We start from the raw sequence: 25,420 nt of genomic DNA on the forward strand, positions 1-25,420 counted from the left end.
TGCTCAGTTGAATGGATGTGGGTATTTGAATCTGTTTATAAAAATGTCTTTTTGTCCAGCATGTTTTTCATGCATTTGAGCTAAAGAGCTGTTTACACAAAAAAGAAAAACAGCAATCTTCTCCCCGCCTCTCCCACCCCCAAGTTTTAAACAGTCTGAACAAAAATCATTGCTGCTTTCAGTAGCTTGGTGTTGCTGACGTTATAAAATTCCTGGTTCTCCAGTCTCCCAAAAAATCTTCTAAACAAAAAGGATAGACGTGACTTTTAGAATTTCCATTGTGTTTGAAAAATAAACAAATAAAAACACACCTAAGTAACTTTTTCTTTTTTTAAATGGGGAAAGAAACTTCTCAGACCCTCTATTTAAAGAAGCAAAAAAGATCACAACCCCCCTCCTCCCCTTTCCCACCTCCTTCACAGATCACCTTGAAATATCAGCTTTCGAAAAAGTATAGCAATATCAGTATTGATAGTTTGGTATGACTGTAGTGAAACTCAGCCTCCATATTTTTTTAGGATCGTGGTATAATTATTATTTATATCATGATAGTTCTTATAGTCTCCAACTGAGATTGAGGACTCATTGTTCTGGACACCATATATACACGAAGACAAGAAACAGTTCTTGCCCTGAAGAGCTTAGTCATAATGCTCAAGGCAAAGGGTAGGATAAGGGAAGTATTGTTATCTTCATTTTATGGAGGTGGTAAGTGACTTGCCCAGAGTTACACAGGAAGTCCATGTCTCAGATCCTTCTCCTTAAGCGCAAGAACATACTTTCTCAATAACTCTTGAAATCAATGGAGCGGTGATGATTTACACTTGACTATCTGGCCCACCAGATGCTAAGGTGATTGGGAAGCTATGTACATATCTAGATACAGTATGGCTAGGGGATGTACCGGAAGTGTACAAATACTTGCATGGTGTAGGGGAGGGGGATTGTGTAATGTTGCAAAGAGGGTTGTCACTAAGAGTAATGGGGTGAAATTAAGAAAAGGAAAATAGTAGGTTGAATATCAAGGGAAAAAAATCCCTGTTAATTAGATCTATTAGTCTGGAGGAAAATCCTTCTAAGGGAAGCAATGGGAACACCACTGCTTGAAAGTAGTCTTGGACAAGTTGGTACCATGGGAACCAATCCTGTGCTGGCAGGAAGATAACTGGAAGACCTGATACCTTTTGTCTTTTATGATTTGATACAACTCTGTGCTGCTCTCCTCTGTGGGCTCCATTCCAGGGGACTCTCACAAATCTCTCTCTCTCACTTTTTTTTTTTTTTTTTTTTTTTTAAGATGCCTGATTTTTTCATCACCCTGCACCTTGTGCAGACACAGCAGTGCAAGGTGGGTGCAGAACACTACCAAACTGAAGTGGTAGCATTTTATACCCAACTTGCAGTGGTGCGGATGACTGCATGAGGTGCAGGGCAATGGGGAGTCAGTCCCTGAGTCTGGTGGTCTCTGAAATAACATCAGGCAGAATATTTAAACTTCATATTTTGGATCTGCAGCTGAAAACTGAGATGGGGTTGGGAGATGTGTTCAATTAACTTACTCCTGCGGAGGGGCTTTTAGAGTCTAATGAGATCTCTGTTTACATATACAGGTACTGGGGTCAGAGTGCAGGAAGGACTAAGGGGCAGAGTCACTGCTAGGGTGAAGTAAGTAGAGGGGAATTCAGTCAAAGGTGAGTTGGAGAGGCATTATGCAGCTGGTAATGCTCAGTCTTCCTGAAATGCACTTAACATCCTACTGCAGGGGTTTGGACCTGCATTTATTGGACCTACAAGGGATAACGCTCTATATTTGTAAGCTGCATTTAATTATGAAGATACTTTTCACTGAAACTCCTAGAAAGTCATGATCCTAGGCCAGATTGTAAGTGATATTGTTTATTTGTGTTGTGGTAGTGCCGAGGGACCCCACTGGGCTAGGTGCTGTACATACACATAACTGCCTGCCCCAGATAGCTTGCATTTCAGGTATAATATGTCAGATGACGTGAATACAACACAGAGACGATACCAACAACAAAACATGGTAACAATGAGATGAGTGCACTTCCCATAATAAGCTCCAGTTGCAGCAAACCACCTGCCAAGATGTCCGAGGTATCTCAGTAGAGCTGAGTTTTGTGAGGATAGAGCAGTGGCTTTGCAGCACTGCCCCATTATTAGATTTGGGCTGGGTAATGTGCATTCACTTTGCCCACTGTCCTTCTCTTAACAGCCACCAGGAGGTGAAGGTTGCCCAGAGCCAGCTACCATTATAGGTTGGGGAACTTAGGGAGGTGGGATGGAATGACCCATGCTGGACACCAATCTCAATGCCCCATCTCCTACAAAAAGCACGAGACATTTTAAGCATGAGTATCTAGCTGATGGCAAAGTGTGTATCCTCTGCTGGGGAAGGGAATTATAGAATACAAGCAAGCCCCATGGGAAGGATGGAAGGGTCCAGGGAGTTTGTAATGAAATTGGTTTGGATTTAGGCCAGGCAGACAGTGCCTGAGAGGCCTTGCTATCTCATAGATATCAGTAGCCTATGTGAAAATTGCGGGTGGCTGAGTTGTTTCCAAAAAAGAAATGTTCCTAGTACAATCAAATCCCTTTGGGAGGAGGGGGTCAGGCAATGAGCAAGTCCTGTAGACCTTGCACTCTCTTTATCTCTACTGGTGGTCCTTGCAGAACAGATGGGTAGATGCACTAATGGGGCAGCCTGGCTAGAAGAGGGCACAGTTGTTACTTCTGCAGCACCTGTCCACCTTTCTGTCTGATCTTTTAGTGGCATACTTTTCACTATACCATCTAAATGTACTTGGGTAAACAGGCTCCTGGGCTGATGGTCCTTTTATTTATTGATTTATTTATTTCTGTGTTGTTTATATATAAACAAATATGGAAGGCTTTGTGGTTAAAGTACTGGACTGAGGCTCAGGATATATGGGTTCTTTTCCCCAAATATATAAAGGAAACAGACCCCTAATTTATATATGGGCAGAAAATTTGCACAGACTTGCTGCCCTGGCCACACTGCTATTTGTAGTGCGCTAGCTCAAACAGAGCTAGCGTGAGTCTGTTCACTCACACTGAGAACCCCCCCCCCAGCTTCTGTGTAGACATACCCTCTGTGCCTTAGTTTCCCATATGTACAATTGGGATACTAGAACTGCCCTGCCTTACAGGGATGTTGTGAGGGTAAATTCATTAAAGATTGTGAGGTGCTAGGATCCTGGAGCCATATAAGTATCTGAGGCCTGGTCTACACACATTATTATACCCATCTAAGTATTTGTTAGGAGTGGGGTTTTATACCACTGTAGTTAACTTGGTATAGTCCTTAGAATGGACACAGTTTTATATGTGGGTCAGACCACTTAAACTATGTCTCTTACTAAACCAATATAGCAGTACAAACAATGTATGTAGCTGAGCCCAAAGTTAGAGACCACAGCCTAATTCTCTAGAACCAGACCACTGAATCTCGTGTACTTAGATTGTAAGGGCTTTGGGAAAGGTACTATCCCTCTGTGTGTGCAGGGCCTAGTCCATTGTGTGGTGGGCTGTAGGCATTTCTAGAATACAAATAATAATTAAATCTGAAGTTTGTATCAATTTCTGAATCTGAACCAAAGTTTTCAATCTTGCCTCGCTCTAGTTTAAAGCACATAGGTGAAGTCTGTTTCTCTGCTGCTACAGTAGCATGAGCTACTTAGTCCCCTAATGATTTCCATTGTAACATTCTAATTACTTCAGCGTCATTAAGAATTTGATTTCCAGTCTCCCAATTCCTCCAGACTTCTACTGGATAGACCCAGTAGATACCTCTTGTCCTATGTGAAAGTGAAAAGAAATTGAAGAATTTTATTTGCATGCGTTGGTTTTGTCTTGAGTGCAGGTTCATAGATCTTGAAAATAGCCGTGCTGAGGGATTAACAAAACTCAAGTTTTGTGCAATTCATAAAATCAGCAAAATGCTTCTTGTGGAAATTGGTGTGATTCTACACATACCAAATGAATGAGCAAGAAAGAGTTGTTGTTGTTGTTGTTGTTTTAAAGATGGTGCTACATGTGTAGTCAGAAGAAAGATCCTGCGCAGATACTGTAACCAATACATGGGCACAAATTCGTGCTTGTTGCTTTGCTGCCATAGCTACGTTGTATTTCACAGCAATGACAAGGATAGAACTGATTCCACCTGTCCCTCGCCCTCTGCTCCAAAACATAGGCTCCTGCCGTGTGAACTAAACAAGAATCTCCATTAGCTATTGGTTGTATAGATTATATGACACACATTCTATTTCTAAGTGCCTCCAGTCAAGGTAACTAGTTAGGTACACACAAACACCCCAGATAATATCATTCTAGGTCCATGCACTAAAGCCCATTGTGCAAAAGAAAACAATTGCATTAAGTAAGACAGCCAAGTTAGTTTTTGTTCTCATTACGTTTGCGAGGAGGGAGTCAAAAGCTGGTGTTGCTGAGTATGGTGGGAGGCAGGGTGGGTGTGGGATTGTAACAGGTTTTAAGAACATATGAAGGCTCATATCTGGCCTCTCACTTTTCACTTGACTTTTCCATTCCCCTTCTTCTCCATCCCCCCTGCATCTCCCACCCCTACGACACTCACTTTCCCTGGCAGAAACCTCTGAGGGGGCATTGTGAGAGTGGACCTTGCTCAGGGCTGGACACAAAATGCTCCAGCCTACCCTTTATGAATAAGTACGTTCCACCATCTTGATGACCTCATTGGACTTGAGGGAATCTTGCCAGGATGAAGTTATTCCAGGTACATCTTCAAAGCCGAGGACTGCGCAGGCTGTCTGTGACTGACTTCATGCTGGAATAGCTGAATCATAATGATTCGGCCCTAGAGCAATCATTGATTTCAAGGAACATGAAAGTCATTCTTTATTCAGAGGTCCCTGGCATTAAATATCTACTGTAAAAAAAAAACTGTGTGTGCACGTCTTTGGGTAACAAGGTCTCGGTCTTTACCTTGGCAATCCGTTGTCTTTAAATGTACAAACCATAGTGTGCAAGACTTTCATATGTAAATCTATGTCCGACATCAAGTGACAATTTTGTCTTTCCTCCTGAAACACTATGCCCCTTCAGTATTCAGGTTTCCTCCCTTAAGTACCAAGCAGTGTCTATGCTCTGTTGTATTCCAGCCTGCAATGCTGCAGTGCTGTTGCATCAGTGCAAGGTTTCTAGAATTCCTCTGCCCTCTTCTTCCCAAGTGTGAAAAGCTGGAATCCGTGACACCCTCCCCTTATCTCAGAATTGCAACACATTCCTATTGCTCAATCTCAAACAAAAGATTGGCAAAAGGTGTAAAACTTCAGGGGTTTTCCAGGAGTGCTGGATCCAGACAAAATGATTTTCTAGCTGCCGCCTTTTATTTGTTTGCTTTTAAATTTGAGTGCACTTAATACCTGCTTATAGGTACTCTGTTTGTGGGGACAGTGCAAAACCTACTGAATACAGAATTGTATCTCATGGTAAATCCATCTGACAAACTTCATCAATGCCCTTGTGGTATATTTTTGTAGTTATTTCACAAATTAAATTTAATAGTCATCCTAAACATTTTTTTTTTAAAACCATTGGTGCTGATTTGTTTGTTTTTTTCCACAACTCATTTGGCTTTGCACAGGGGAACTTGATTAGACCCTGATCCTACAAGCTGCCGTGAACAGGTCTACCGGGGCTCTGTGTGGGTGGAAAGGATTTGCTGCCCACCATAGCAGCTTGAGGGTTTGGGGGCCTTAGTCAGTTGTGCTTCTGTACTTAATCTGCTTCACTTTTCTTGTTCTCATGCACTGGCACAAAGCTGCGATGTTTGGGTTGAAAATGGTGCAGTGGGGATGTTTTTGTCTAAACATCTGTATGTTTTTTTTAAATTACTATTATATTTTGTAAAGTCCTTTTTTTTAAAGTGAAAAACTTAATTTGGGGGGCATACATGACAATATTTTCCCCCAAAAGCCCATTAATTGAGTGTGTGTAATTAAAGGGTTTATAAGATTTGATCTTGCACAGCAAAGGTGTGGAGTGTTGCACAAATAAATACACAATAGAAGTAATGAGCATGTTGAGGAGTGTAGGAGAACTCGATCCTGTGTTAATGAGCATTGCTGAGTACTCCCTAGGGGCCTAATCCGATGCCCACTGAAATCAATAGGGAAACTTTTCATTAATTTCAGTGGTATCAAATTGGGCCTGAGGGCCAGGCTTTCAAAAGAGCTGAGCACCCAACGTGCACCCAACAAGCTGAGCTTTTGAAAAGCTGGCCCCAATTTACTCCTGCTTAGACTCATGAGTGAAGATATAGAGGGGTGCACTTAGCTAAGTACCTTGTTAGCATGATGAGGCACATGCTTAAACCCACCTGTCTTTAAACCTGTCCAGTTTCCCACCACCATTTTCTGTCCCTGTGCACTTGTGAGTGAGGGGTCTGACATGCTGCAGACTGAGACAGAGTGCCTGACCTGATTTGCTCCTACTCGTAGCTTTCACTTGCATCGGAGTGCATCAGCCTTGTAAATCCTGCTGTGCAAGGGCTTTCGGGATCAAGGCCAAAATGAATCATCATTGGTTCCCCATGAAATGTACTTGTCCATCTCTAGTGCAGTGACTTACTATTTGTTTTGTTTGTGCTGTTTTATCCCATGCAGAGTTGACCTGTCCTGCGTGCAACATAACTAAAGAAGCTGCTGCAGGATGAAAAGATGGCAGCGCAGCTGCTCGCACCACCAGGCCCTGATAGTTTTAAACCTTTCACCCCAGAGTCTCTGGCTAACATTGAGAAGCGCATTGCAGAGGAAAAGAAGAAACGTCCAAAGCAAGACAGCAGCCATCGGGATGACGACGACGACAGCAAACCAAAACCGAACAGTGACCTGGAGGCAGGAAAAAATCTGCCTTTCATCTATGGGGACATCCCGAAAGGTCTGGTTGCTGTACCACTGGAGGACTTTGACCCGTATTATTTGACCCAGAAAGTGAGTCTGCAGGAGAGATGTTACTAAAATCACCTTTTTCTTAGGGAATTGCAGGTTTGGGTGATGGCAGCCACCTTGTGTTTCCAACAGTGCTTGGTAATGGGGGTGAGGGGGAATGGAATGTTTATGCCAGGCGTGTGGGTTTTTTAAACTTACTGTTTTGTCCTTGTGTTTTAACCAACATCGCTTTTGTCCTTCATGAAGCTTCAGAACAGTTATCCATCTTCTCAAAGAGAAGGTTAAGAGGTGACTTGATCACAGTCTGTAAGTACCTATATGGGGAGGTTTCTGACAGACGGCTCTTTAATCTAGCAGACAAAGGAGGAGAACGAGATCCAATGAAGCTAGATGAATTCAGGCTGGAAATAAAGTGCAGGTTTTTAATAGTGAGGATAATTAACCATTGGAACAAATTATCTAGGGATCTGGTGGACTTTCCATCACTTCAAGTCTTTACATCAAGATTAATGTCTTCTCTAGAATATATGCTTTATATCCGTTACATGACATAGGCTTGATGCACGAATTACTAGATGAAACTCTGGCCTGTGTTATGCAGGAAGTCAGACTAGCTGGTCCTAATTGTCCTTTCTGCCCTTTAAAATCTATGGATATAATATTTGGTGAGCGGTCTGCTTCTCAGGTGACTCTGAAAACTCACACATGGGATGATGTTGGTACCTTACAGATTTTAAAGCGATGTGAGTTGTTACTGCAGTTAATCCAATGACAGCTGCTACCCTAACGCAGGACAGTAGAATTCATGCAGAAAGCTGTGTTGTCTCGATTAAAGATGGGTCTGCAAATGGTGGCGGAAGAGACTTTTTCCCTTGGGGATAGGTTTAGTTATTTGTATGGGATACAGTCAACCTTTGATCTGCATGGAATGGTGGGGCAGAATTGTGACATCCAAGAAGAAGAGAAGGAATTCTTTAGGTTGATTTAAAAATAAAATAAAATAAAAAAGTAGGAGTCATAGGGATGACAGTAAGAATGGGAAAAATGAGGGTTATAAATCAGGAGGTGCTTCCTGATGGTGAACTCTCTATTAGAAATGGAATAGTCTCCAAAGGGAAGTGGCTGATAACTGGGCAGTATGTTAGTACTGCAAAACAAGCAAACATGATTCTGGGATGTATTAACAGGTGTGTTGTGGGCAAGATATGAGAAGTCATTCTTCCGCTCTACTCTGCGCTGGTTAGGCCTCAACTGGAGTATTATGTCCAGTGCTGGGCACCGCATTTCAAGAAAGATGTGGAGAAATTGGAGAGGGTCCAGAGAAGAGCAACAAGAATGATTAAAGGTCTTGAGAACGTGACCTATGAAGGAAGGCTGAAAGAATTGGGTTTGTTTAGTTTGGAAAAGAGACGACTGAGAGAGGACATGATAGCAGTTTTCAGGTATCTAAAAGGGTGTCATAAGGAGGAGGGAGAAAACTTGTTCACCTTAGCCTCTAAGGATAGAGCAAGAAGCAACGGGCTTAAACTGCAGCAAGGGAGGTTCAGGTTGGACATTACGAAAAAGTTCCTAACTGTCAGGGTGGTTAAACACTGGAATAAATTGCCTAGGGAGGTTGTGGAATCTCCATCTCTGGAGATATTTAAGAGTAGGTTAGATAAATGTCTATCAGGGATGGTCTAGACAGTATTTGGTCCTGCCATGAGGGCAGGGGACTGGACTCAATGACCTCTCGACGTCCCTTCCAGTCCTAGAATCTATGAATCTGTACAGCAGTGCATAGGTGCTGGCACTAGGAGTGCTGCCACACACTCTGGTTTGATGTGGTTTGCATCATATCCAGGGTTTACAGTTTGGTTCAGTGGCTCTCAGCACCCCCCCTATATAAATTATTCCAGCCTCCTGGCAGCAGTGAACTATCCTGTTCAGTGAAGGGGATCATTGCCATTGGCTTCCAGGGGGGACTAGATAATATAATACCGAGCATCTTTTCTCTCTCTGATTTCTGTGACTTTCTTACATGGGGGTCAGAGTTTGGATAAACTGGGGAAATCTACTGGAAAGATGCAGGTTGGGATTCTGGTTTCACTTGGGAAGATGGAAGTTTGACTGTTTATATCGCAACTGCTAGAGATTAATATTGGTCAGTGATTTTACACGAGTTTGGGGTGATCAATTGACTGTCATGTAAAATCAATAACTTATAATGAGCTACTTAATAAATATTTTATAGCTTTTGTCTTCGTGTCAGATCTTTCTTACCTGACTCACGTGAGTGGTCCTGTGAACATTGGCACACTACTCACATGAGTACGGTCAACTGGATTTGGCCCTTAAAAATTTGATTCAGCTCGTAATTTGTCTTGCATCTACAATAGCAAGTTTAATGCTTGCTTCTGTGCCTCAGTTGCTAATAACAATACAAGCACTAGTGCAGAGCAGAATATGGTACTGGGAATATCTAGGTCCTCTCCACACTAGTGCTTGCATCAGTGCTAGCACCGATGTAGCTGCAGTGGTGCTGAGAGCCAGGCACTAAGTCTGTAAGTGTAGATGCAGCCCTTGCAAAATCTTCCTGAGGGTTCTGCTCCAGCAGATGTGTAAGTAAGATGTGCATAATCCTTGGGAAATATTTCCAGCTGATTGGATTTTTATATTCCAAATACACAGTGTAACCTCATTCTGTGGTGTGGGAAGAATTCTTAAAATACGTAATGCAGGTTTTCCTCCCAAGTGGTGGAGTGAAGAGAGGCTTCTGTCAAATAGGTTTGGTGTGGAAAGTGTGGAGATGTGGAAGCATCTTAGTGGCCCTGTTCATTATTCCCTGGGCCTAGTGCAGTCATTTAGTCTGGACAAAATGGGTAAAAATGCTTCTAAAAACCTGAAGAATTGGAGCATTTTGTACCAACTTTTCACTGGCGTGAATGACTGCACAGGGTGCAGGCCAACAGGGAACTGATTCTAGGTCTTCAAGTGAGATAGAGGTGAGAAAGGGATGCATTGGAATTGTGGAGTAGTGAGTGAAAGTGTGATGTGGACTTCCACCCTTCAGAGCTTTGGGAAAAACCTTGCAAGCTGTCCAAGTACTTCCCCAGAGGAAGGAATTGCAGATGATCACCACAAAGAAAACATGTTTTAATAATCTTTTAAGGTGGGAAATGTTAATTTTTTTTATCTGAAAAGGCAGGTTTGAAATAACTTTTTGTCTGGAAGTAAATCTGGAGATGTTCTGTCATAACCTGCATCCAAAGAAGTGGGATGTAGCCCACGAAAGCTTATGCTCAAATACATTTTAGTCTCTAAGGTGCCACAAGTACTCCTGTTCTTTTTGTGGATACAGACTAACACGGCTGCAACTCTGAAACCTGTCATAACCTGGGATTTCTGTGCATAGCCACATGCAGAGTTTCTGCAAGCTCCGCATACATGCCGTGCAGAGAATGTGAACTCTTTTTGCAACGGGAACAGCTGCAGATGTTGGAGGGGAAGGTTCTCGATATCAGTGACAAGCTTTTACAGGCCAGCTGACCTCCTGCTTATTGTGCTGTACAAAGAACCACTCTCTCTTCCCATAAATACTAGAACAGCCTATTTTTTGGCTCTTCTGGTTTGCAGCCACTTACACGTCTAAATCTGATACATGCTGATCATTTCTTCAAATAGCCAAAGACTCTAGAGCGTCCCACAGACACAGTTTTTTTTTTTTTTTTAAAGTCCATTTAAAAAAAAGCCCTCTCAATCATCAGAAATTGCAGATCTGTTTGAATAGTGGGAAATTTGCCCAGATTACGTTCCCCCCCACTCCCAGCATTTGACAAACAGTTTTGGAACATGTTTTTTTTTCTTTTAATGCTAGGTACACAGCATACCTAGGCACCACAGTGGATGGTTGCTTTTCCCTTGGGTTAGGGCCAGCTGTAGCTAGTGGTAATCTTGGTTACTGTCAGCATTCACCTGAGAATCTTAACTTCTCATTAACCAGTTGGCTAATAGTTATAGGCGAGGCACTGGGAGTCCGAACTCCTAGGTTCTATTTCTAGATCTGTCAGTAGCATTCCTTGGCCAAATCACTTCACCTTTCTGTGCCCCAGGTTTTCCATTGTAAAATGGGGATGATAATTCTTACTAGAACTGGGTGAATTATTTACTCATAACAACAATTTATTGGACCAATTAGTCCTTTTTTCCCACTCATGCAAAAACCAGAGAAGATTTTGTCTGAACAAATTGCAGTTTCTGGGACTCTCCATGAACTGTGAGTTGTGTGTGATTGGCCACTGTGGAGGAATATGAAGTTTCCATTTTCTGACTGGATTTTTTAAACAGAATACTTTTGTTCATGTGTGCATACACGGATGCAGGCAGGTAACATCATAGTTCCAAACAGTCACAGGGATGAACACAAACTAATTTTAAGAGAAAACAGGTTTAAAAAGGGCAGTAATATGATCAATCTGAATGATTAATCAAAATTTGCAAATGCATTTTCCCATTGCTTGGCCAACTTTATCACTTCCACCCACGGGGATGGGAGTGAGAAGTAATGACTCTTTTTGTGAAGAGTTTGAAGATCATTGGAAGAGAGATGTTATAATAATGCATATGGTTATCTCTACCATGAGAGGAGGCACCAGGCCATACAGTTGCATTGTCCCTGGTGCCCTTTCTTCTCCATCCTCCACTGGCGCAGAACATGGGCAACATGAAACACACTCAGAAGCACCGCAGGGAAGGAGGCAGAGAATCAGAGAAGGGAAACCGAAAGATTGTAAAGGAAAAAATGATCTACCTGCTATGGATAGGCCCACTTTGTGTCTTCTGAGCTTCTCTGGGTGGCCCTACCTAATGCATAACTTGGGCTTCCCTTTAAGCTAGAAAAATGCGACCCTGGGGAGGGTGTGTGGAAAAACATGGCTTAAAATTATACGAGGGGTGAGATTTTTGTGAACTCACAGTTGCTTTTCAAGGTCCCAGTTCAGCAAGGTACTTCAATACATGCCTAAGTAACTGAGTCCTAGGCACCAACTCCATGCATGCTCTAGGGCTGGAGCACCCACAGAAAAAAATTATTGGGTGCTTAGCACCGACTGGCAGCCAGTCCACCTCCCTCTCCTACCCAGCGCCACCCACTGGTGGCCCCGCCGATCAACTCCTCATCCTCCCTCCCAGAGCCTCCTGCATGTCATGATCAGCTTCCCTGGGAAGAGGCGAGGCGGGGGTAGAGCGGGGACAGAAAGAGGCGGGGCAGGGGTGGGGCCTGGGGCAGAGTGGTGGGTTGAACACCCCCGGGGCCCGGAGGAAGCCAGCGTGTGAACTGAGTAGTCCCACTGAAGCGAGTGGGTGAAGTCCTGGCCCCATTCAAGTCGATATGTCTACTCAGACGGTTAATGTTAAGCATGTGCTGAAGTATCTTGCTGAAAAGGGGCCTAAGTTGCAAAACCTCAGAGTCTGAGTTGAGCCCAGGTCTAAGACCTCTCAGTGAATAATGGGATAATGGGAGTGAGTTCAGATTCTGGAAAACTTATCCTGTTAACAGGGTCTGTGGGTCTCTCTCTCTTTTTTTTATTTGCCCCTCTCACATGCCCCTTCTCCAATGCAAACTTTGGAGGCATTTAGCTGTCACTTGTATGAATGGTTAGTTGTGTTTTATTTATGCAATCTTTGCCCATCAAGTTTGGCTGGAGAGTTCTTATCAGATGATGGCTCTTTTGGAGGCCATGTTGTCCACGGTATTCACACATTCCATGGGTGTTTTTTTAAAACTGAGCGTGCTGATCGTGGCTTGGCTCTAAGGAGCTGTGGACCTTGTAGGTCACTGGCTGGGAATGAAGAAAAGAAATACAGACGCTGGTAATGTCCTTTCTATTTTTAAATACTTTGGTACTATCAGGATGGGGGGACCATGTATGAATCATTGTAGATTGATGTCAGCAGGAGTTGTGGGTGCTCAGGAACTGTGAAGCCCAGCCCATGAGAGTCAGGTGGCAAAACCTAATGTATCGGCTAAGGTCACCTGTGACTTGCAGGTGTGCACCTGAGGATCTTGCTAGTGTGCATGGACTACTAAAGTGATTTGCATCTGCATCAACTCACATGCCCTGTTGGAATGATGCTGTCCTGCCCAAAACTCACCATGAGTGAGTGTATGAAACTGGGAGGTAATGAAGGGATATGTGAGATGAGTCTGCGAGGCCTGTCCACTGGCAGCATGTGCTTCAAGGACCCTCCTCCCATGAGCTCTTTGAATTTCTAAGCAATGTCTCTCCATGCTGGTGATGGCAGAAAAGACTTGAGGTGCTACTGCTGGGCTCTCCATGCCTTGCAGGGGATGCAGTGAAACATTCAGATGGGGAGATGTATGAAGCATAATGTTTGGGCTGGTCCCCTGAGTTTCCAAAGAAACATCCCTTCCCAGGGCTGTTGTGTTTAATGTGTTTCCCCTGGGTCTCTCTGTCTGACCCACTTTAATTTGGGAAGCAGAATCCAGGTCCTGGACCAGTAATCACTATCTTCTCATAATCACAGCAGAGTGAGGGAAAATGGTGCCCAGTTAACCTAGGCTGATCGCTTCTTCCCAGCCTGCTTTGGGAATGGGGCTGATGGGAGACGAGGTCATATCTGCAATGTTTGCCGTTTATATAGCTGTTCTTGAGACATTATTGTTCATGTAACAATTATATTCCTACTATTGCAGTAGTACCTAGAAGCCCCCAGCTGAGATCAGGGCTAGTGCTGGGCACTGTACACACACATGATAAGAGCCAGTGCCACCTTGTTAATGTCAATAGACAAGACAGCGGGTGGGACAAAGGAAGGGTTGTCATCCATGTTTTACAGATGTGGGAACTGAGCTCCAGAAGGGATGAAGTACTGTATGCAGGGTTACACAAGGCATCTGTGGCAGAGCCAAGAACTGAACCCAGGTCTCCTGGGCTGCTGTTACTCAATATTGCTTTTATTGTCTTAAAATCTCTCTAGAGAAGCATTTCTTTGAAAAGCAAAATAATTCTAAAAATTCCACGAGTTCCTCCCCCTCTCCTCAGCTCCCTCCCCAACCTCCCCCCCCAACCCTGTGCTCTTAAAAAAAAGTTTAGAAGAAGCACAAAATGTGGCAGAAGCTTTGTCCTTAACCCTTTCCGTGCTAAACAATGAGCTGCCAAGGAACAAAGGGATAAATGGTGTGCCTGGAAAATGAGCTGTCTGATGTATACAGGAACCACATCATTCAGAGCCAAAAAAGTCTTTAAAAGAACTCTTTGTAGAAATGTAGGGCTGGAAGGGACTTCAAGAGGCAGGGCTAAGTAAACCTAGATCATCCCTGACAGTTGTTTGTCCAGCCTGTTCATAAAAACCTCCAGTGATAGGGATTCCACAGCCTCCCTTGGAAGCCTATTCTAGTGCTTAACTATCCTTCAAGTTAGAAAGTTTTTCTTAATATCTAACCTAAATGTCCCAGGGTGGTGTCATGTGCAGATTTTATAAGTGTACTCCCCACTCCATTATCCAGGTTGTTAATGAAAATGTTGAATAGTACCAGACCTAGGACAGACCCTTGCTGAATCTCACTAGATACATCCTCCCAAGCTGATAGTGAGCCATTGATAACTACTGCCTGAGTATGGTCTTTCAACCAATTATGCACTCATCTTATAGTAACTTCATCTGGACCATATTCCCCTAGTTTGTTTATGAGAATGCCATGTGGGACTGTGTCAAAAGCCTCAAAAGACTCTTGCATTTTCTTTTCACTTACTGTATCTGTCCCCAGCCTGTAGGGTGTCAAAATTCCTCTTAGTGCACATTTCTTGATAGACTTTTTTGAATACAGATGTGGTAGAAATACTTACACAGGCTTTGCCACCAGGAGGACAGCCCTTATCACTCACTCTTGGTAAAACTTGACATTAAGGCCAACCGCTCTATTGTTAACCGTAGGAACGCAGTTCCACGAGTTCTCCACACTCTTCATTAAACCTTTCTTTCTCCCCTAAATCCTGTGCGTCTCCGCTTGTCCTGCTTTTGTAGTCCATCCTAGGCGTGCTTAGTTTAAAACCTACATAAGAGTAAAGTAATTTAAACCTGCATGTAACTGGAATTATTTTTTACCATCTTATTAATCTTATCTGCACACTGTAATATAACACCTATCATGGGCTGTATTGCAAATTGCTAAATAAGTTATTTTAAAATAATTAATGTTTTCTAATGAAACCTGTTCCTATAGTACCATTCCTTTTAAATCAGAAATGTCCAATTTTTCCCCATATAATATAGTTTCCATCCCAAACATAAAATAATTAAAATGGATGGTTCCTTTTAAACCTCAAAAAATGAACAGCTGAGGTTGTTGGAGCTCTACTTGTGCAGTCAATTCTTCTATAAGGTACCTCTGTGCAAAATGCCTTTCTCCAGATGATTCTTGTCTCTGAGCTTCACCTCTGCAGGTCTTGAGGCAATGGGTATTATGGCTTAAAAGGTCCTAAAGATGTTTTTTGGAACAGAACCAGAAACCACTTTAAGTACATGCAGCCATTTTGAAATGGATACATTCTAAGAAGTCAGCACTATTAAAAAAAATTCAGACTAGTTTTTAAATTACCAAACACTTTGGCTTTTCTTTCCTTCACCCTACTCACTGCACCATCTGGAGATTTACCTAAGAATTCACCAGGTACCCTGTTAGAGCTAGTAAATTACAGTAGGGCACCTGGAATCATAAGTGTAGACTCCCCAGTGACCAGGGTTCATTATTATTGATGCAGACCTTGGCTACTGGTTGTAGGGTCCCTGGGCTGGAACATAGAGCAGGGGGCAGGCCTGGGTTCCTCTACCAGCCACTGGAGAAGTAGTACAGACTGGGCAGTGGAGTAGAAGACTGCTGGGAGAGTCATCCAATGGGATTTCGATACCCTGGAAGGGGATGACTATAGTGATCTGGCTGGAAGGCCAAGACACGAAGAGGGAGCACCCTGAGTCTGGAAAAAGAGAGAGACAAACAGGACAAGTGACTGAAGGAGGGGGTGGGGTGCCAGAGGAGTGGTGAGCTAATCCTCAGGTGAGCCACAAAGGTGTGCCAGTGGTGAGTAGTGAAACCCATAATACTGCCCCCCCCACCACCTTTGGTTCTTTTTTCCGTTTTTCAATCCAGGTTTTGTAGTTGAGGGGTTCATAAAATAAATACAAGAGCAAAAACTAAACTAAGAAACTTACTTGCCTCCTGCTAAAAATACCTGCCCCAGGTTAGCAGATACAAATCAACCCTGGCTGGATCAATCCTGTTGAAAAGAAAATGTACATTTACTCCCAAATTACTGCATTGTGTTGGGACGTTATTGATTGGGGGGCTGGGGGAATTGAGTTAGAGGACCATGTGTGTGGTAGAGCAAGAGTTAGAGGACCATGTGTGTGGTAGAGAGGGCAAGTAGGAAGACCACGACCTGCTACAGTTATTAACAAAAGGAGATTTCCATAAGCTCAAGTAGTGAAGGCCCCTATTTTGGAACTGAAGTGACTGTCTTCACATGTTGGGCCCTTCCCATTGTTGGAAGGTGGGAGACCTGGAGTTGGAAATAGAGTCTGTGCGTGAGTGCATGCAAGAGGAAGCTTAAAAACCTGCTTGGCTGGGATCCTCGTTATACCCCGGCCGAATGATTGTAACGTCATCTGCCTTATCAGCGAGAATCTCCCGGGAGTAAAGCTGGCACTTGCTGTTTCTTTAGGGTGGAGAGCAAAGCAAGTATGGAGTGTGTATGGTTTAGATCCAGAGCTTTCAGGTCCCCCAAAATGGAAGTCACAAAGGGAGTTTAGGAAAAGTGCTGAGTTGATTCCAAATTAGTCCTGCTGGGTTCCAAAGGCCTTTTCAGCAAGAGCCCTGGTTGAAACAGTGGGGCTTGCTGGATAAGGTACAGGTGGGGAGCTGAGAAAGCTGATGCCTGGATCTCGCGCTGTGCGCCTTGTACAGTCATTTCCATCAATCCAGAGTGATTCTAATTCGGTAGCATTTTACACTGCTGTAAATGATTGCACAAGATGCAAGCCAATGTTGAAGCAGGCCTCTTTTTAATATTAATGTAAATCATAAGTTTTTTGGTTCTGGGACCGCAGTCCATAAAGCAGCATGCACAGCTCTGGCACCATATAAAGAATAGTTTGGGTTCTGGCCCTGCCTTATAAGGTTGCCATGTCTGAAATAAAACAAAAACTGGGACATCCAGGAGGAGGATCCTGAGGCCCTAAAACTGGACCGCTGGCCGTTTGTGCTGAGCACCCTTTCTATCCTGGCCAATCTGTTACCTCGAAAAAGGGACCATTCTGGGAAAACCTGGACAGATGGCAACCCTACTGCCTTGCTGTGCTTGGGTGAGTCCTATTGTCTTTGTGGCTCAGTTGCACCATCTGTAAAAGGGGAGATAATAAAATTTAGCCACATCTTTAAAGCACTTTTGAGAGCCACGAACAAAAAACACAATGTATCTATTATCCAATCTCTTACATGGCCCTCATCAAACATCCTATCTGAGCACTTTCCACTGCTTAAAAGGTTTCAGTATGACAATGGTTAAATGTTATGTTAGAAGCCCTGTGCTGATGAGAGTACCAGTACCAACACTTGACTGTGTATTGAAATCCACTGGATTTTGTTGAAGAGGTTAGGATGGGGGGTGTAGAACATTGATGGGCTTGATGGAAGAATGAGAAGTCTATCAGATTGCAGCTGAATGGGATGGGCCTTTGCAAGCTAGGCATATCTGGCAATGGATAGAATTACTGGCAATGGCATGCAGCCTGTAGATTGTAATGCCTACCCTATTGCCTCTCTGCTAGCTGTGAACTTTTTGTGACAGGTCTCCCATACAGGGGCCCTCACGGTGACAGTAAGAAAAGACAAGAGAATGGTGTAAAACTCTCCTGTAAAATTGGCTGTAGTGTGGTGGGTAGGTTCTCAGCTTAGGGGTGAGGCTGTATCTCCCAACTTGAGCCCTCCCTCTGCTACTTAAAAAATGGGAAAAAATGGCCTTTCAGGACTCTGATATGCTAGGACAAGCCATTTATTAATGCTTGATGCTGCGATTTGTTCAAGAGTCATCCAAAGTACTTTTAAAGTGCCTTTTGCTGGAAGATGCACGTTCATTAGCTGTTGTGTTAACGGATGTTTTCCCCTGGGGACTAAACCACAATCCAATTTTGTTTGTTCCTTTTAACTAGTTTATTGCTCTATGGTCTAATTTAGCCAAAGGAGCTAAAATATTTTGTTGCACTAGTGAAATGGCGAATTAGAATCATAGAAACATAGAATATCGGGGTTGGAAGAGACCTCAGCAAGTCATCTAGTCCAATCCCCTGCTCAAAGCAGGACCAACACCAACTAAATCATCCCAGTCGGAGCTTTGTCAAGCCAGGCCTTAAAAACCTCTAAGGATGGCAATTCCACCACTTCCCTAGGGAACCCATTCTAGTGCTTCACCACCTTCCTAGGGAAAATAGTGTTTCCTAATATCCAACCTAGACCTCCTCCACTGCAATTTGAGACCATTGCTTCTTGTTCTGTCATCTGCCACCACTGAGAACAGCTGAGCTCCATCCTCTTTGGAACCCCCCTTCAGGTAATTGAAGGCTGTTATCAAATCTCCCCTCACTCTTCTCTTCTGCAAACTAAATAATCCCAGTTCCCTCAGTCTCTCCTCGTAAGTCACGTGCCCCAGCCCCCTAATCATTTTCATTGTCCTCTGCTGGACTCTCTCCAATTTGTCCACATCCCTTCTGTAGTGGGGGGACCAAAACTGGAAATAGAATTTCACTACTCCAGGTGTGGCCTCACCAGTGCCAAATAGAGGAGAATAATCACTTCCCTCGATCTGCTGGCAATGCTCCTACTAATACAGCCCAATATGCCATTGGCCTTCTTGGCAACAAGGGCACGCTGCTGACTCATATCCAGCTTCCCGTCCACTGTAATCCCCAGGTCCTTTTCTGCAGAACTGCTGCTTAGCCAGTCGGTCCCCAGCCTGTAGCAGTGCATGGGATTCTTCCTTCCTAAGTGCAGGACTCTGCACTTGTCCTTGTTGAACCTCATCAGATTTCTTCTGGACCAATCCTCCAATTTGTCTGGATCAGTCTGGACCCTATCCCTACCCTCCCGCGTATCTACCTCTCCCCCCACCTTAGTGTCATCTGCGAACTTGCTGAGGGTGCAATTCATCCCATCATCCAGATCATTAATAATTTCTTAAGAGAAATTCTTGCTGAGAAACAACATCTGTCTTGGCAGAGGGCTCTTGTGGATTCTGTTGTGTTGGGCTCCATGAGACTAAGGGCTGGGCCAAAGGGTGGGTTAAATACTGAAGAGAGAGTGGTTAGGGGGTTTTAGGCAGTTTGTAGGCCTTGTGCTGGCCATCTGTGGGGGGTGAGTTTCATTCTAATGCATGGGTTCTGCTGCATTTGGTCTGTAATATACCATAAAAAACCTTTCCTGATGCCTGTAAGAGGATATGGTGCATTAGAGTTTAAACTTTTCAGTGCATACAGGCTGTTCCCTTCTTTCACTTGGGTGGGCGGGGCCAGTGTGTTTTGCTCTTGAAGGACCAGTGTTCTAGACTCACCTCTCCAGTTGTACACATGTGAGTCGCACAGAGATGGTTTGTATGTGGTCTGCAGCCCATAGATATATTTTACATTCTTTGTGTTGGATTGTCCGCTTTTCAGGTGATGGGTTATCCTAGATTGTTCCCCATTAGAATGCTGTGTACATTTGAATCATGACTGACCATAAACACTCTAAAGGAGAGGCCAGAACAAAACCACCATGGATCTGAACATCTGAATTCTGCAGCTTGGGCTCCTTGCCAGTGGTTAAAAATGTTCATCTGTTTAACCTGGCTCCAAGGACACTTGACAAGGGACAATAGCTGTACTTTCCTGGGTGCACTGCAATGTGGTCTGAGGCCAAGGGGCAGGGGCCATGTGGTTCATCTGGGAGAGAAATCTACTTAATCCAAGAATCCTGGGGGGATTGCTGAAGAATCTTAACTTTACTTTAGGCAGGTTCAAATGAAACAAACAAACTGTCCCTTCTTGTGACAGGGACAGTGTAAACTGGTGCACTGTTACTTTACTGAGCTGGAAGAACAATCTGGTAAGTGATGCACCCTGGGGGAACGTAGATCCAGATTTGGCTAAGGCTGAGTTTGAGTTAAATTGTACAACCCTGTTTTATGTGGTCCCCACATGTTGCTTGATTAACAATCTCTTGGAAACGTTTCCCTCTTCTTTCTTCCCCTGGATTGTACTGTGCTCCCTTCTAGGGTGTAATTTCTAGCTTGTATTTGGCTTGCACTGTCGAGTACAACTCACTGTTGGTACAGTGAACAGCACAGCCTATTAACCAATAATGCTAAGCCCAAGTGCCTTGAAGTTGTTTTTTTCTCTATTCATCTGCTGCCACCCAGCTTAATTACGAGACAGAAGCAACTTTAAATGGTTTGGAAATAATCTCCCTCAGTCAGGAGCGTGTGCATATAAGGTAAATTTAGCATTTAGGATCGGTCACGGTCAGAGATGAAATACTGGATTAGATGGGTTTTTGGTCTGATTTGATATGGTGATTTCTATGTCAGTCATACTGATCCATTGTAGACCTTATGTTTTCTCTCTCTCACTGGAGTTGTATCCATTCGCAAACATCCTTAATGTCCTTTCTTTCAGTCTGTGGTTCATCTGTTTCAATAATTCTGTCTCCTTTCAGTACTGCACCATACTTTCTGGAGTCTGACATTGTGACTCAATCACTCGCACTGTGGCCTCAAATGACATTGAAATCCAAATAAATTATGATCCACTTGCTTTTTTTCTCCCCTCCCTCCACTTCCACTTATCTACCAAGGCAATAACAACTTAAAAGAATATTAGCAAGGATGTGGTGTGTGATCCTCTGCTTGGCGAGTCCCTGTGGACTGCTCCTCACTTAATTATACATTTCTGAATGTGTTGTAATCTTGTTCCCAATCAGTGCTTCCAATATCTCTCCCCCACAACTGAGGTCAGACTAGCAGCTTCTCTTTTGAAGTTGGCAAGATCCTTCCTTTCTTCATTGTTAATTATTGGAGCTTTCTCGTTTTCTGGGTAAACCTTACCCTTATGGCTTTCCTCTGTCCTACTTCCTGCAGGATTTGAGTATACAATTCCCCTAGGCCTGGAGCCTTGTCAACTGGGAATAGTCTCACCTGCTCCAGGCCAATGGGTAAGAACCTCTCCGACATCATGCATCCGAAGAAGTGGGTACTCACCCATGAAAGCTCATGCTCCAAAACATCTGTTAGTCTATAAGGTGCCATAGGACTCGTTGCTGCTCCAACATCTTGACAGCTCATAATTGTCACTGCCCACACAGATTCCCAGTGTAGGTGTGAACAAGTCTGTTTAGACTGGAGAGTTTTTGTATTTGGGGGGAGGGTCTTTGTGCTAGTGTATGAGTAAAATTGTTCATATATGCTGGGCCTTACCCAACTCCTGCTGAAGCCAATGATAATCTTGTTGTCAACATACAGAAGCTGGACTGGTTTAACTCTCTTCTAATTTTAGTGGTTGCCGCATGTGTGCACACACTCCTTCATTGATGGCTCTCTGGACTTTGAACTCAATGGAATTCATAACTGCAGCACCTCTGAATCATCTGGAGTTAAACTAGTTTCGTGGCAGTTTGAACACTTCCTACTTCCAATTTAACTGATCCAGTGCAAGTAATCCTTCCACTGCTGTCTTACAGTGAACCAGTCACTGCAGAATTGACCTGTCTGTTCACCTTTCTAAGCTTCACCTCTTCAGGGTCATTTGGGCTGGAAGTCACCCACCACCTCATAGCACTGGAGAAGCCCTGGGGTCCTGTGTGCCAGCCACTTTTATAGGGAGCAGATGCCACTACTCAGACAATACAGAAACTCATTACAAACCCAATAACACACAGATTATTCAGACTGAACATTTTAAAAAAATCTAGGCCAGGGGTGGACAAACTTTTTGGCCCAAGGGCCACATCTGGGAATAGAAATTATATGGCGGGCCATGAATGCTCACAAAATTGGGGTTGGGGTGCAGGGGGGGTGAGGGCTCTGGTTGGGGGGTGGGCTCCAGGGTGGGGTCAGAAATGAGGAGTTCAGGGTGTGGGAGGGGGCTCCAGGCTGGGGGGGTTAGGGCTCTGGCTGGGACTGCGGGCTCTGGAGTGGGACTAGGGATGAGGGGTTTGGGGTGCAGGAGGGTGCTCTGGGCTGGGATCGAGGGGTTTGGAGGGAGAGAAGAGGATCAGGGCTGGGGCAGGGGGTTGAGGCGTGGGGAGAGGCTCAGGGGTGCAGGCTCCGGGTGGTGCTTACCTCAAGCAGCTCCCAGAAGCAGTGGCCATGTCCCCACTGTGGCTCCTATGCGGAGCCATGGCCAAGCGGCTCTGCGCACTGCCCTGTCCGCAGGCGCTGCCCCTGCAGTTCCCATTGGCCGTGGTTCCCAGCCAATGGGAGCTGCGGAGGCGGCACTTGGGGCGGGGACGACATCCAGAGCGGAGCCCCAGGCAGCCCTTATACGTAGGAGCTGTAGTGGCGCCATGCCACTACTTCTGGAAGCTGCGTGGAGCGGCCCCATACCCTGCTCCCCAGCGGGAGCTCAAGGGCCAGCTTAAAATGACTCGTGGGCCGTCGTTTGCCCACCCCTGATCTAGGCCCAGGTCTACAGCAATAGCCAATGAGTACTCAGCGCATCTTTGGAGGAAGAAAGCAGGCACTACACTGCTGTGTGGAGACTCAACATGGATCCTGCTGAGTCCACTGGCTTTTCTGTAATTGGGCTCGTTAAAGGGCCCTCTGGAAGACGGGGCTGTTGTGTTCAGTGTATCCCATATGAATGTTCCATTGCAGATACCTTTGTAAAGCAACCTTGATATGAAGCCGGCAAACAGCAGGCATGAAGGCTTCCTGCAGTTTGTACAGCTCAAACAGTTCAGCTTTTTATTTTTTTTTATCGTGGTGGTGGTGGGGAATTGTATGGCTTTTGTGCTGCACCAAGAGCTGTGGTGATGGAAATTCTCCATGCACAGAAGAGCTAAAGCATGGGCGGGGGCACTAAAAGGTTCTCTCTACAGCATAGCCAGCATGCGGGCACTTCGGCCCAACAGAACCACCATCTTCTCATAGCCTTGTTTCCTTGGCTGTCTATCCTTGGCTTCTCTGCTGAGATGTCAACAAGAGGGCCAATTGTGGTTTATCTGTTTATCATAACTCATTACCACAGGTGACGTGATTTCCCCCCGCTTGTGTTTATTTAATCGGAAAATCACCCTTTTATATATACTGCTCGTTCTGTAAGCCTTTTAGCTGTGGAGTTGGTTCCTTCCTAGCTGTTTGCGCAAGAGAGACTTTCTTGAGGGGCCAATAGCTAATTGTGAATTGAGTAAAACAAGGGTCCCTGAGTCCTGACAGTTCTTGCTTGATGCTGGCTGTAATCACATTGCTGCTTTTTAACCTGTCACTCTTGCTCTGGCCCCTGTTGTGAGGGAAGGGATAAGCAATGTAGCTCCTGAATGTTCTCACCCACATTCACTGGATTGGTGGGCAGTGCATCTTCAGGAGTCATCATGAGGGATTTTTTCCCTTTACAAGGGAGGGGCATGCTTTATATACTTGGATGCGCCTGGATTGTAATTTTTTATAGCTTCTGTAGTCGTCAGGTCAACTGGTGGGCTTTGTTCAAGGCAGCAGAGTTTGGGGAATAAGGTATTCACAACTCCAGGTGGGACGAGGGGGGTCGTGTGTGAGCGGGAGGAGAGGGGTCAGTCTGACAAGGGAGGCCCTATGTGTGGGGGGAGAGTGGACTGTCTGTCTGATGAGGGAGACCACGTGCACTCTCTGGTGGGGGCATGGGGGGAGGGAAGGATCGGTTTGACTAGGGAGGCTGTGCAGGTTCTCTCTCTCTCTGGTGGGATGCAGGGTCTGTCTGATGAGGGAGGTCACACAGGCTCTGATAAGTTGATGAAATGGGTGGTTTATATTTTGGGAGGTGAGGTCTGAGTAGGAAAAACCTGTTTTGCCCAGTGAGTATTTACTTACCTAGTTTATTACACAGCTTGTATAAGTGCAAGGAGAGAAACCGTGCCTGGTACTTACCTATACATTTTTACATTTCTAACTGGGGAGGAGGAGGTAATGGAAATACACAGTCATGGCTCAGGTGTGTGCAGCATTATGCAATATGCTCAGAGCTCTCAGGGAGCAGCACGCACGTCTGTGCTGGACACCTGGCTCTGCTCAGTTCTGCCAGGGTTGACTTCAGGATATATTATTTTTCTGCTTATGTCACTTTTTCCTCCTCCTTTGCAGATGATGAAGTGTGCTCTTGCCACAAACTGATGCAGGTGGCAATGTAATTAGCAGAATTGGGAGGGAGTCACAGATCTATGAAACCCTGTGTCTGCCATATTTGAGATGAAGGATAGTCTTAGGTTAAGGTGCTGAACTAGGACTTGAGGTCTGGGTTCAGCTGCTGGCTCTGCTACTGACTTCCTATATGACCTTGGGCAAGTCACTTAACATCTCTGGGCCTTGGTCCCCCCTTCATAAGGTGGGGATAGTAATACTACTTTTCTTCCACTCCTTGGCTGTTTAGATTGTAAACTCTTAGGGCCAGGGACTGACTCTTCTGTTTATACAGTGCTTAGCACAAGGGGCTATGATCTTTGTTCAGCCTCTAGATGGTACCATAATGCCAATAATAATGATATTCCGGCATGCACATTCTACCAGGAGTGGGGGACTTCTTAAACACTGATCTTCTTAAAAACACCAGAAAATGTAATTCTTGTGACTTTTAAATTCTTGCCTTGAAAGTTGACCTGTTTTTTCCTGTACATGTTTCATACTTTGATTTTTCATGCATTAACTCTCTCTCTCTCTCTCTCTCTCTCTTTCTCTGCAGACCTTTGTAGTACTAAACAGAGGGAAAACACTCTTCCGATTTAGTGCCACACCTGCCTTGTACATTTTAACTCCTTTTAATCTGCTTAGGAGAATAGCTATTAAAATTTTGATACATTCATATCCTTTTTTATTAATAATTGACTTCTGTGCTGCTGCTGTTTTACTGCTTGAAAAAATCAATGACTTGTCTTACTTCTTGCTTCAAAACTTATTTCTGTAGTACACAATCAAAACTCAGTGAGATCAGTGAAGGGGATCCCAATGGACTGGGCTCCAAGTTTATACATTAGTAATTATTTTGTTTATGAATAAGTAATGATAGTTCCTATAGGCCTGGCATATCCAGTAACATTTCATTTACAAAGATCCACACTACACTGTGTAAACGCACATCCATTCTTCCAGTACCCAAGAACCAGTAAATATGGGAACAGAAATAGTCTACAGCTATGCTTAAGAGAAGTAAAGGTTTATCTAGCTGGTGAAACCATTAAAGAAACT

General features: G+C 44.3%; 1 protein-coding gene across 2 annotated transcripts in view; it reads left to right on the forward strand.

The window, feature by feature from the left end:
• SCN8A (sodium voltage-gated channel alpha subunit 8) overlaps positions 1-25,420 on the forward strand; it is a 115,591-nt gene that overhangs the window by 17,130 nt on the left and 73,041 nt on the right. For both annotated transcript variants that reach the window (XM_034792118.1, XM_034792119.1), the window contains exons 2-3: positions 6,684-7,010; positions 24,918-25,036. In XM_034792118.1, the coding sequence (XP_034648009.1) occupies positions 6,738-7,010; positions 24,918-25,036 (392 nt within the window). In that variant the 5' untranslated portion in view covers positions 6,684-6,737. The remainder of the gene's footprint in view (positions 1-6,683; positions 7,011-24,917; positions 25,037-25,420) is intronic.

The sequence above is a fragment of the Trachemys scripta genome, chromosome 16 (genome assembly GCF_013100865.1).
Source record: "Trachemys scripta elegans isolate TJP31775 chromosome 16, CAS_Tse_1.0, whole genome shotgun sequence".
Taxonomy (NCBI): domain Eukaryota; kingdom Metazoa; phylum Chordata; order Testudines; family Emydidae; genus Trachemys; species Trachemys scripta.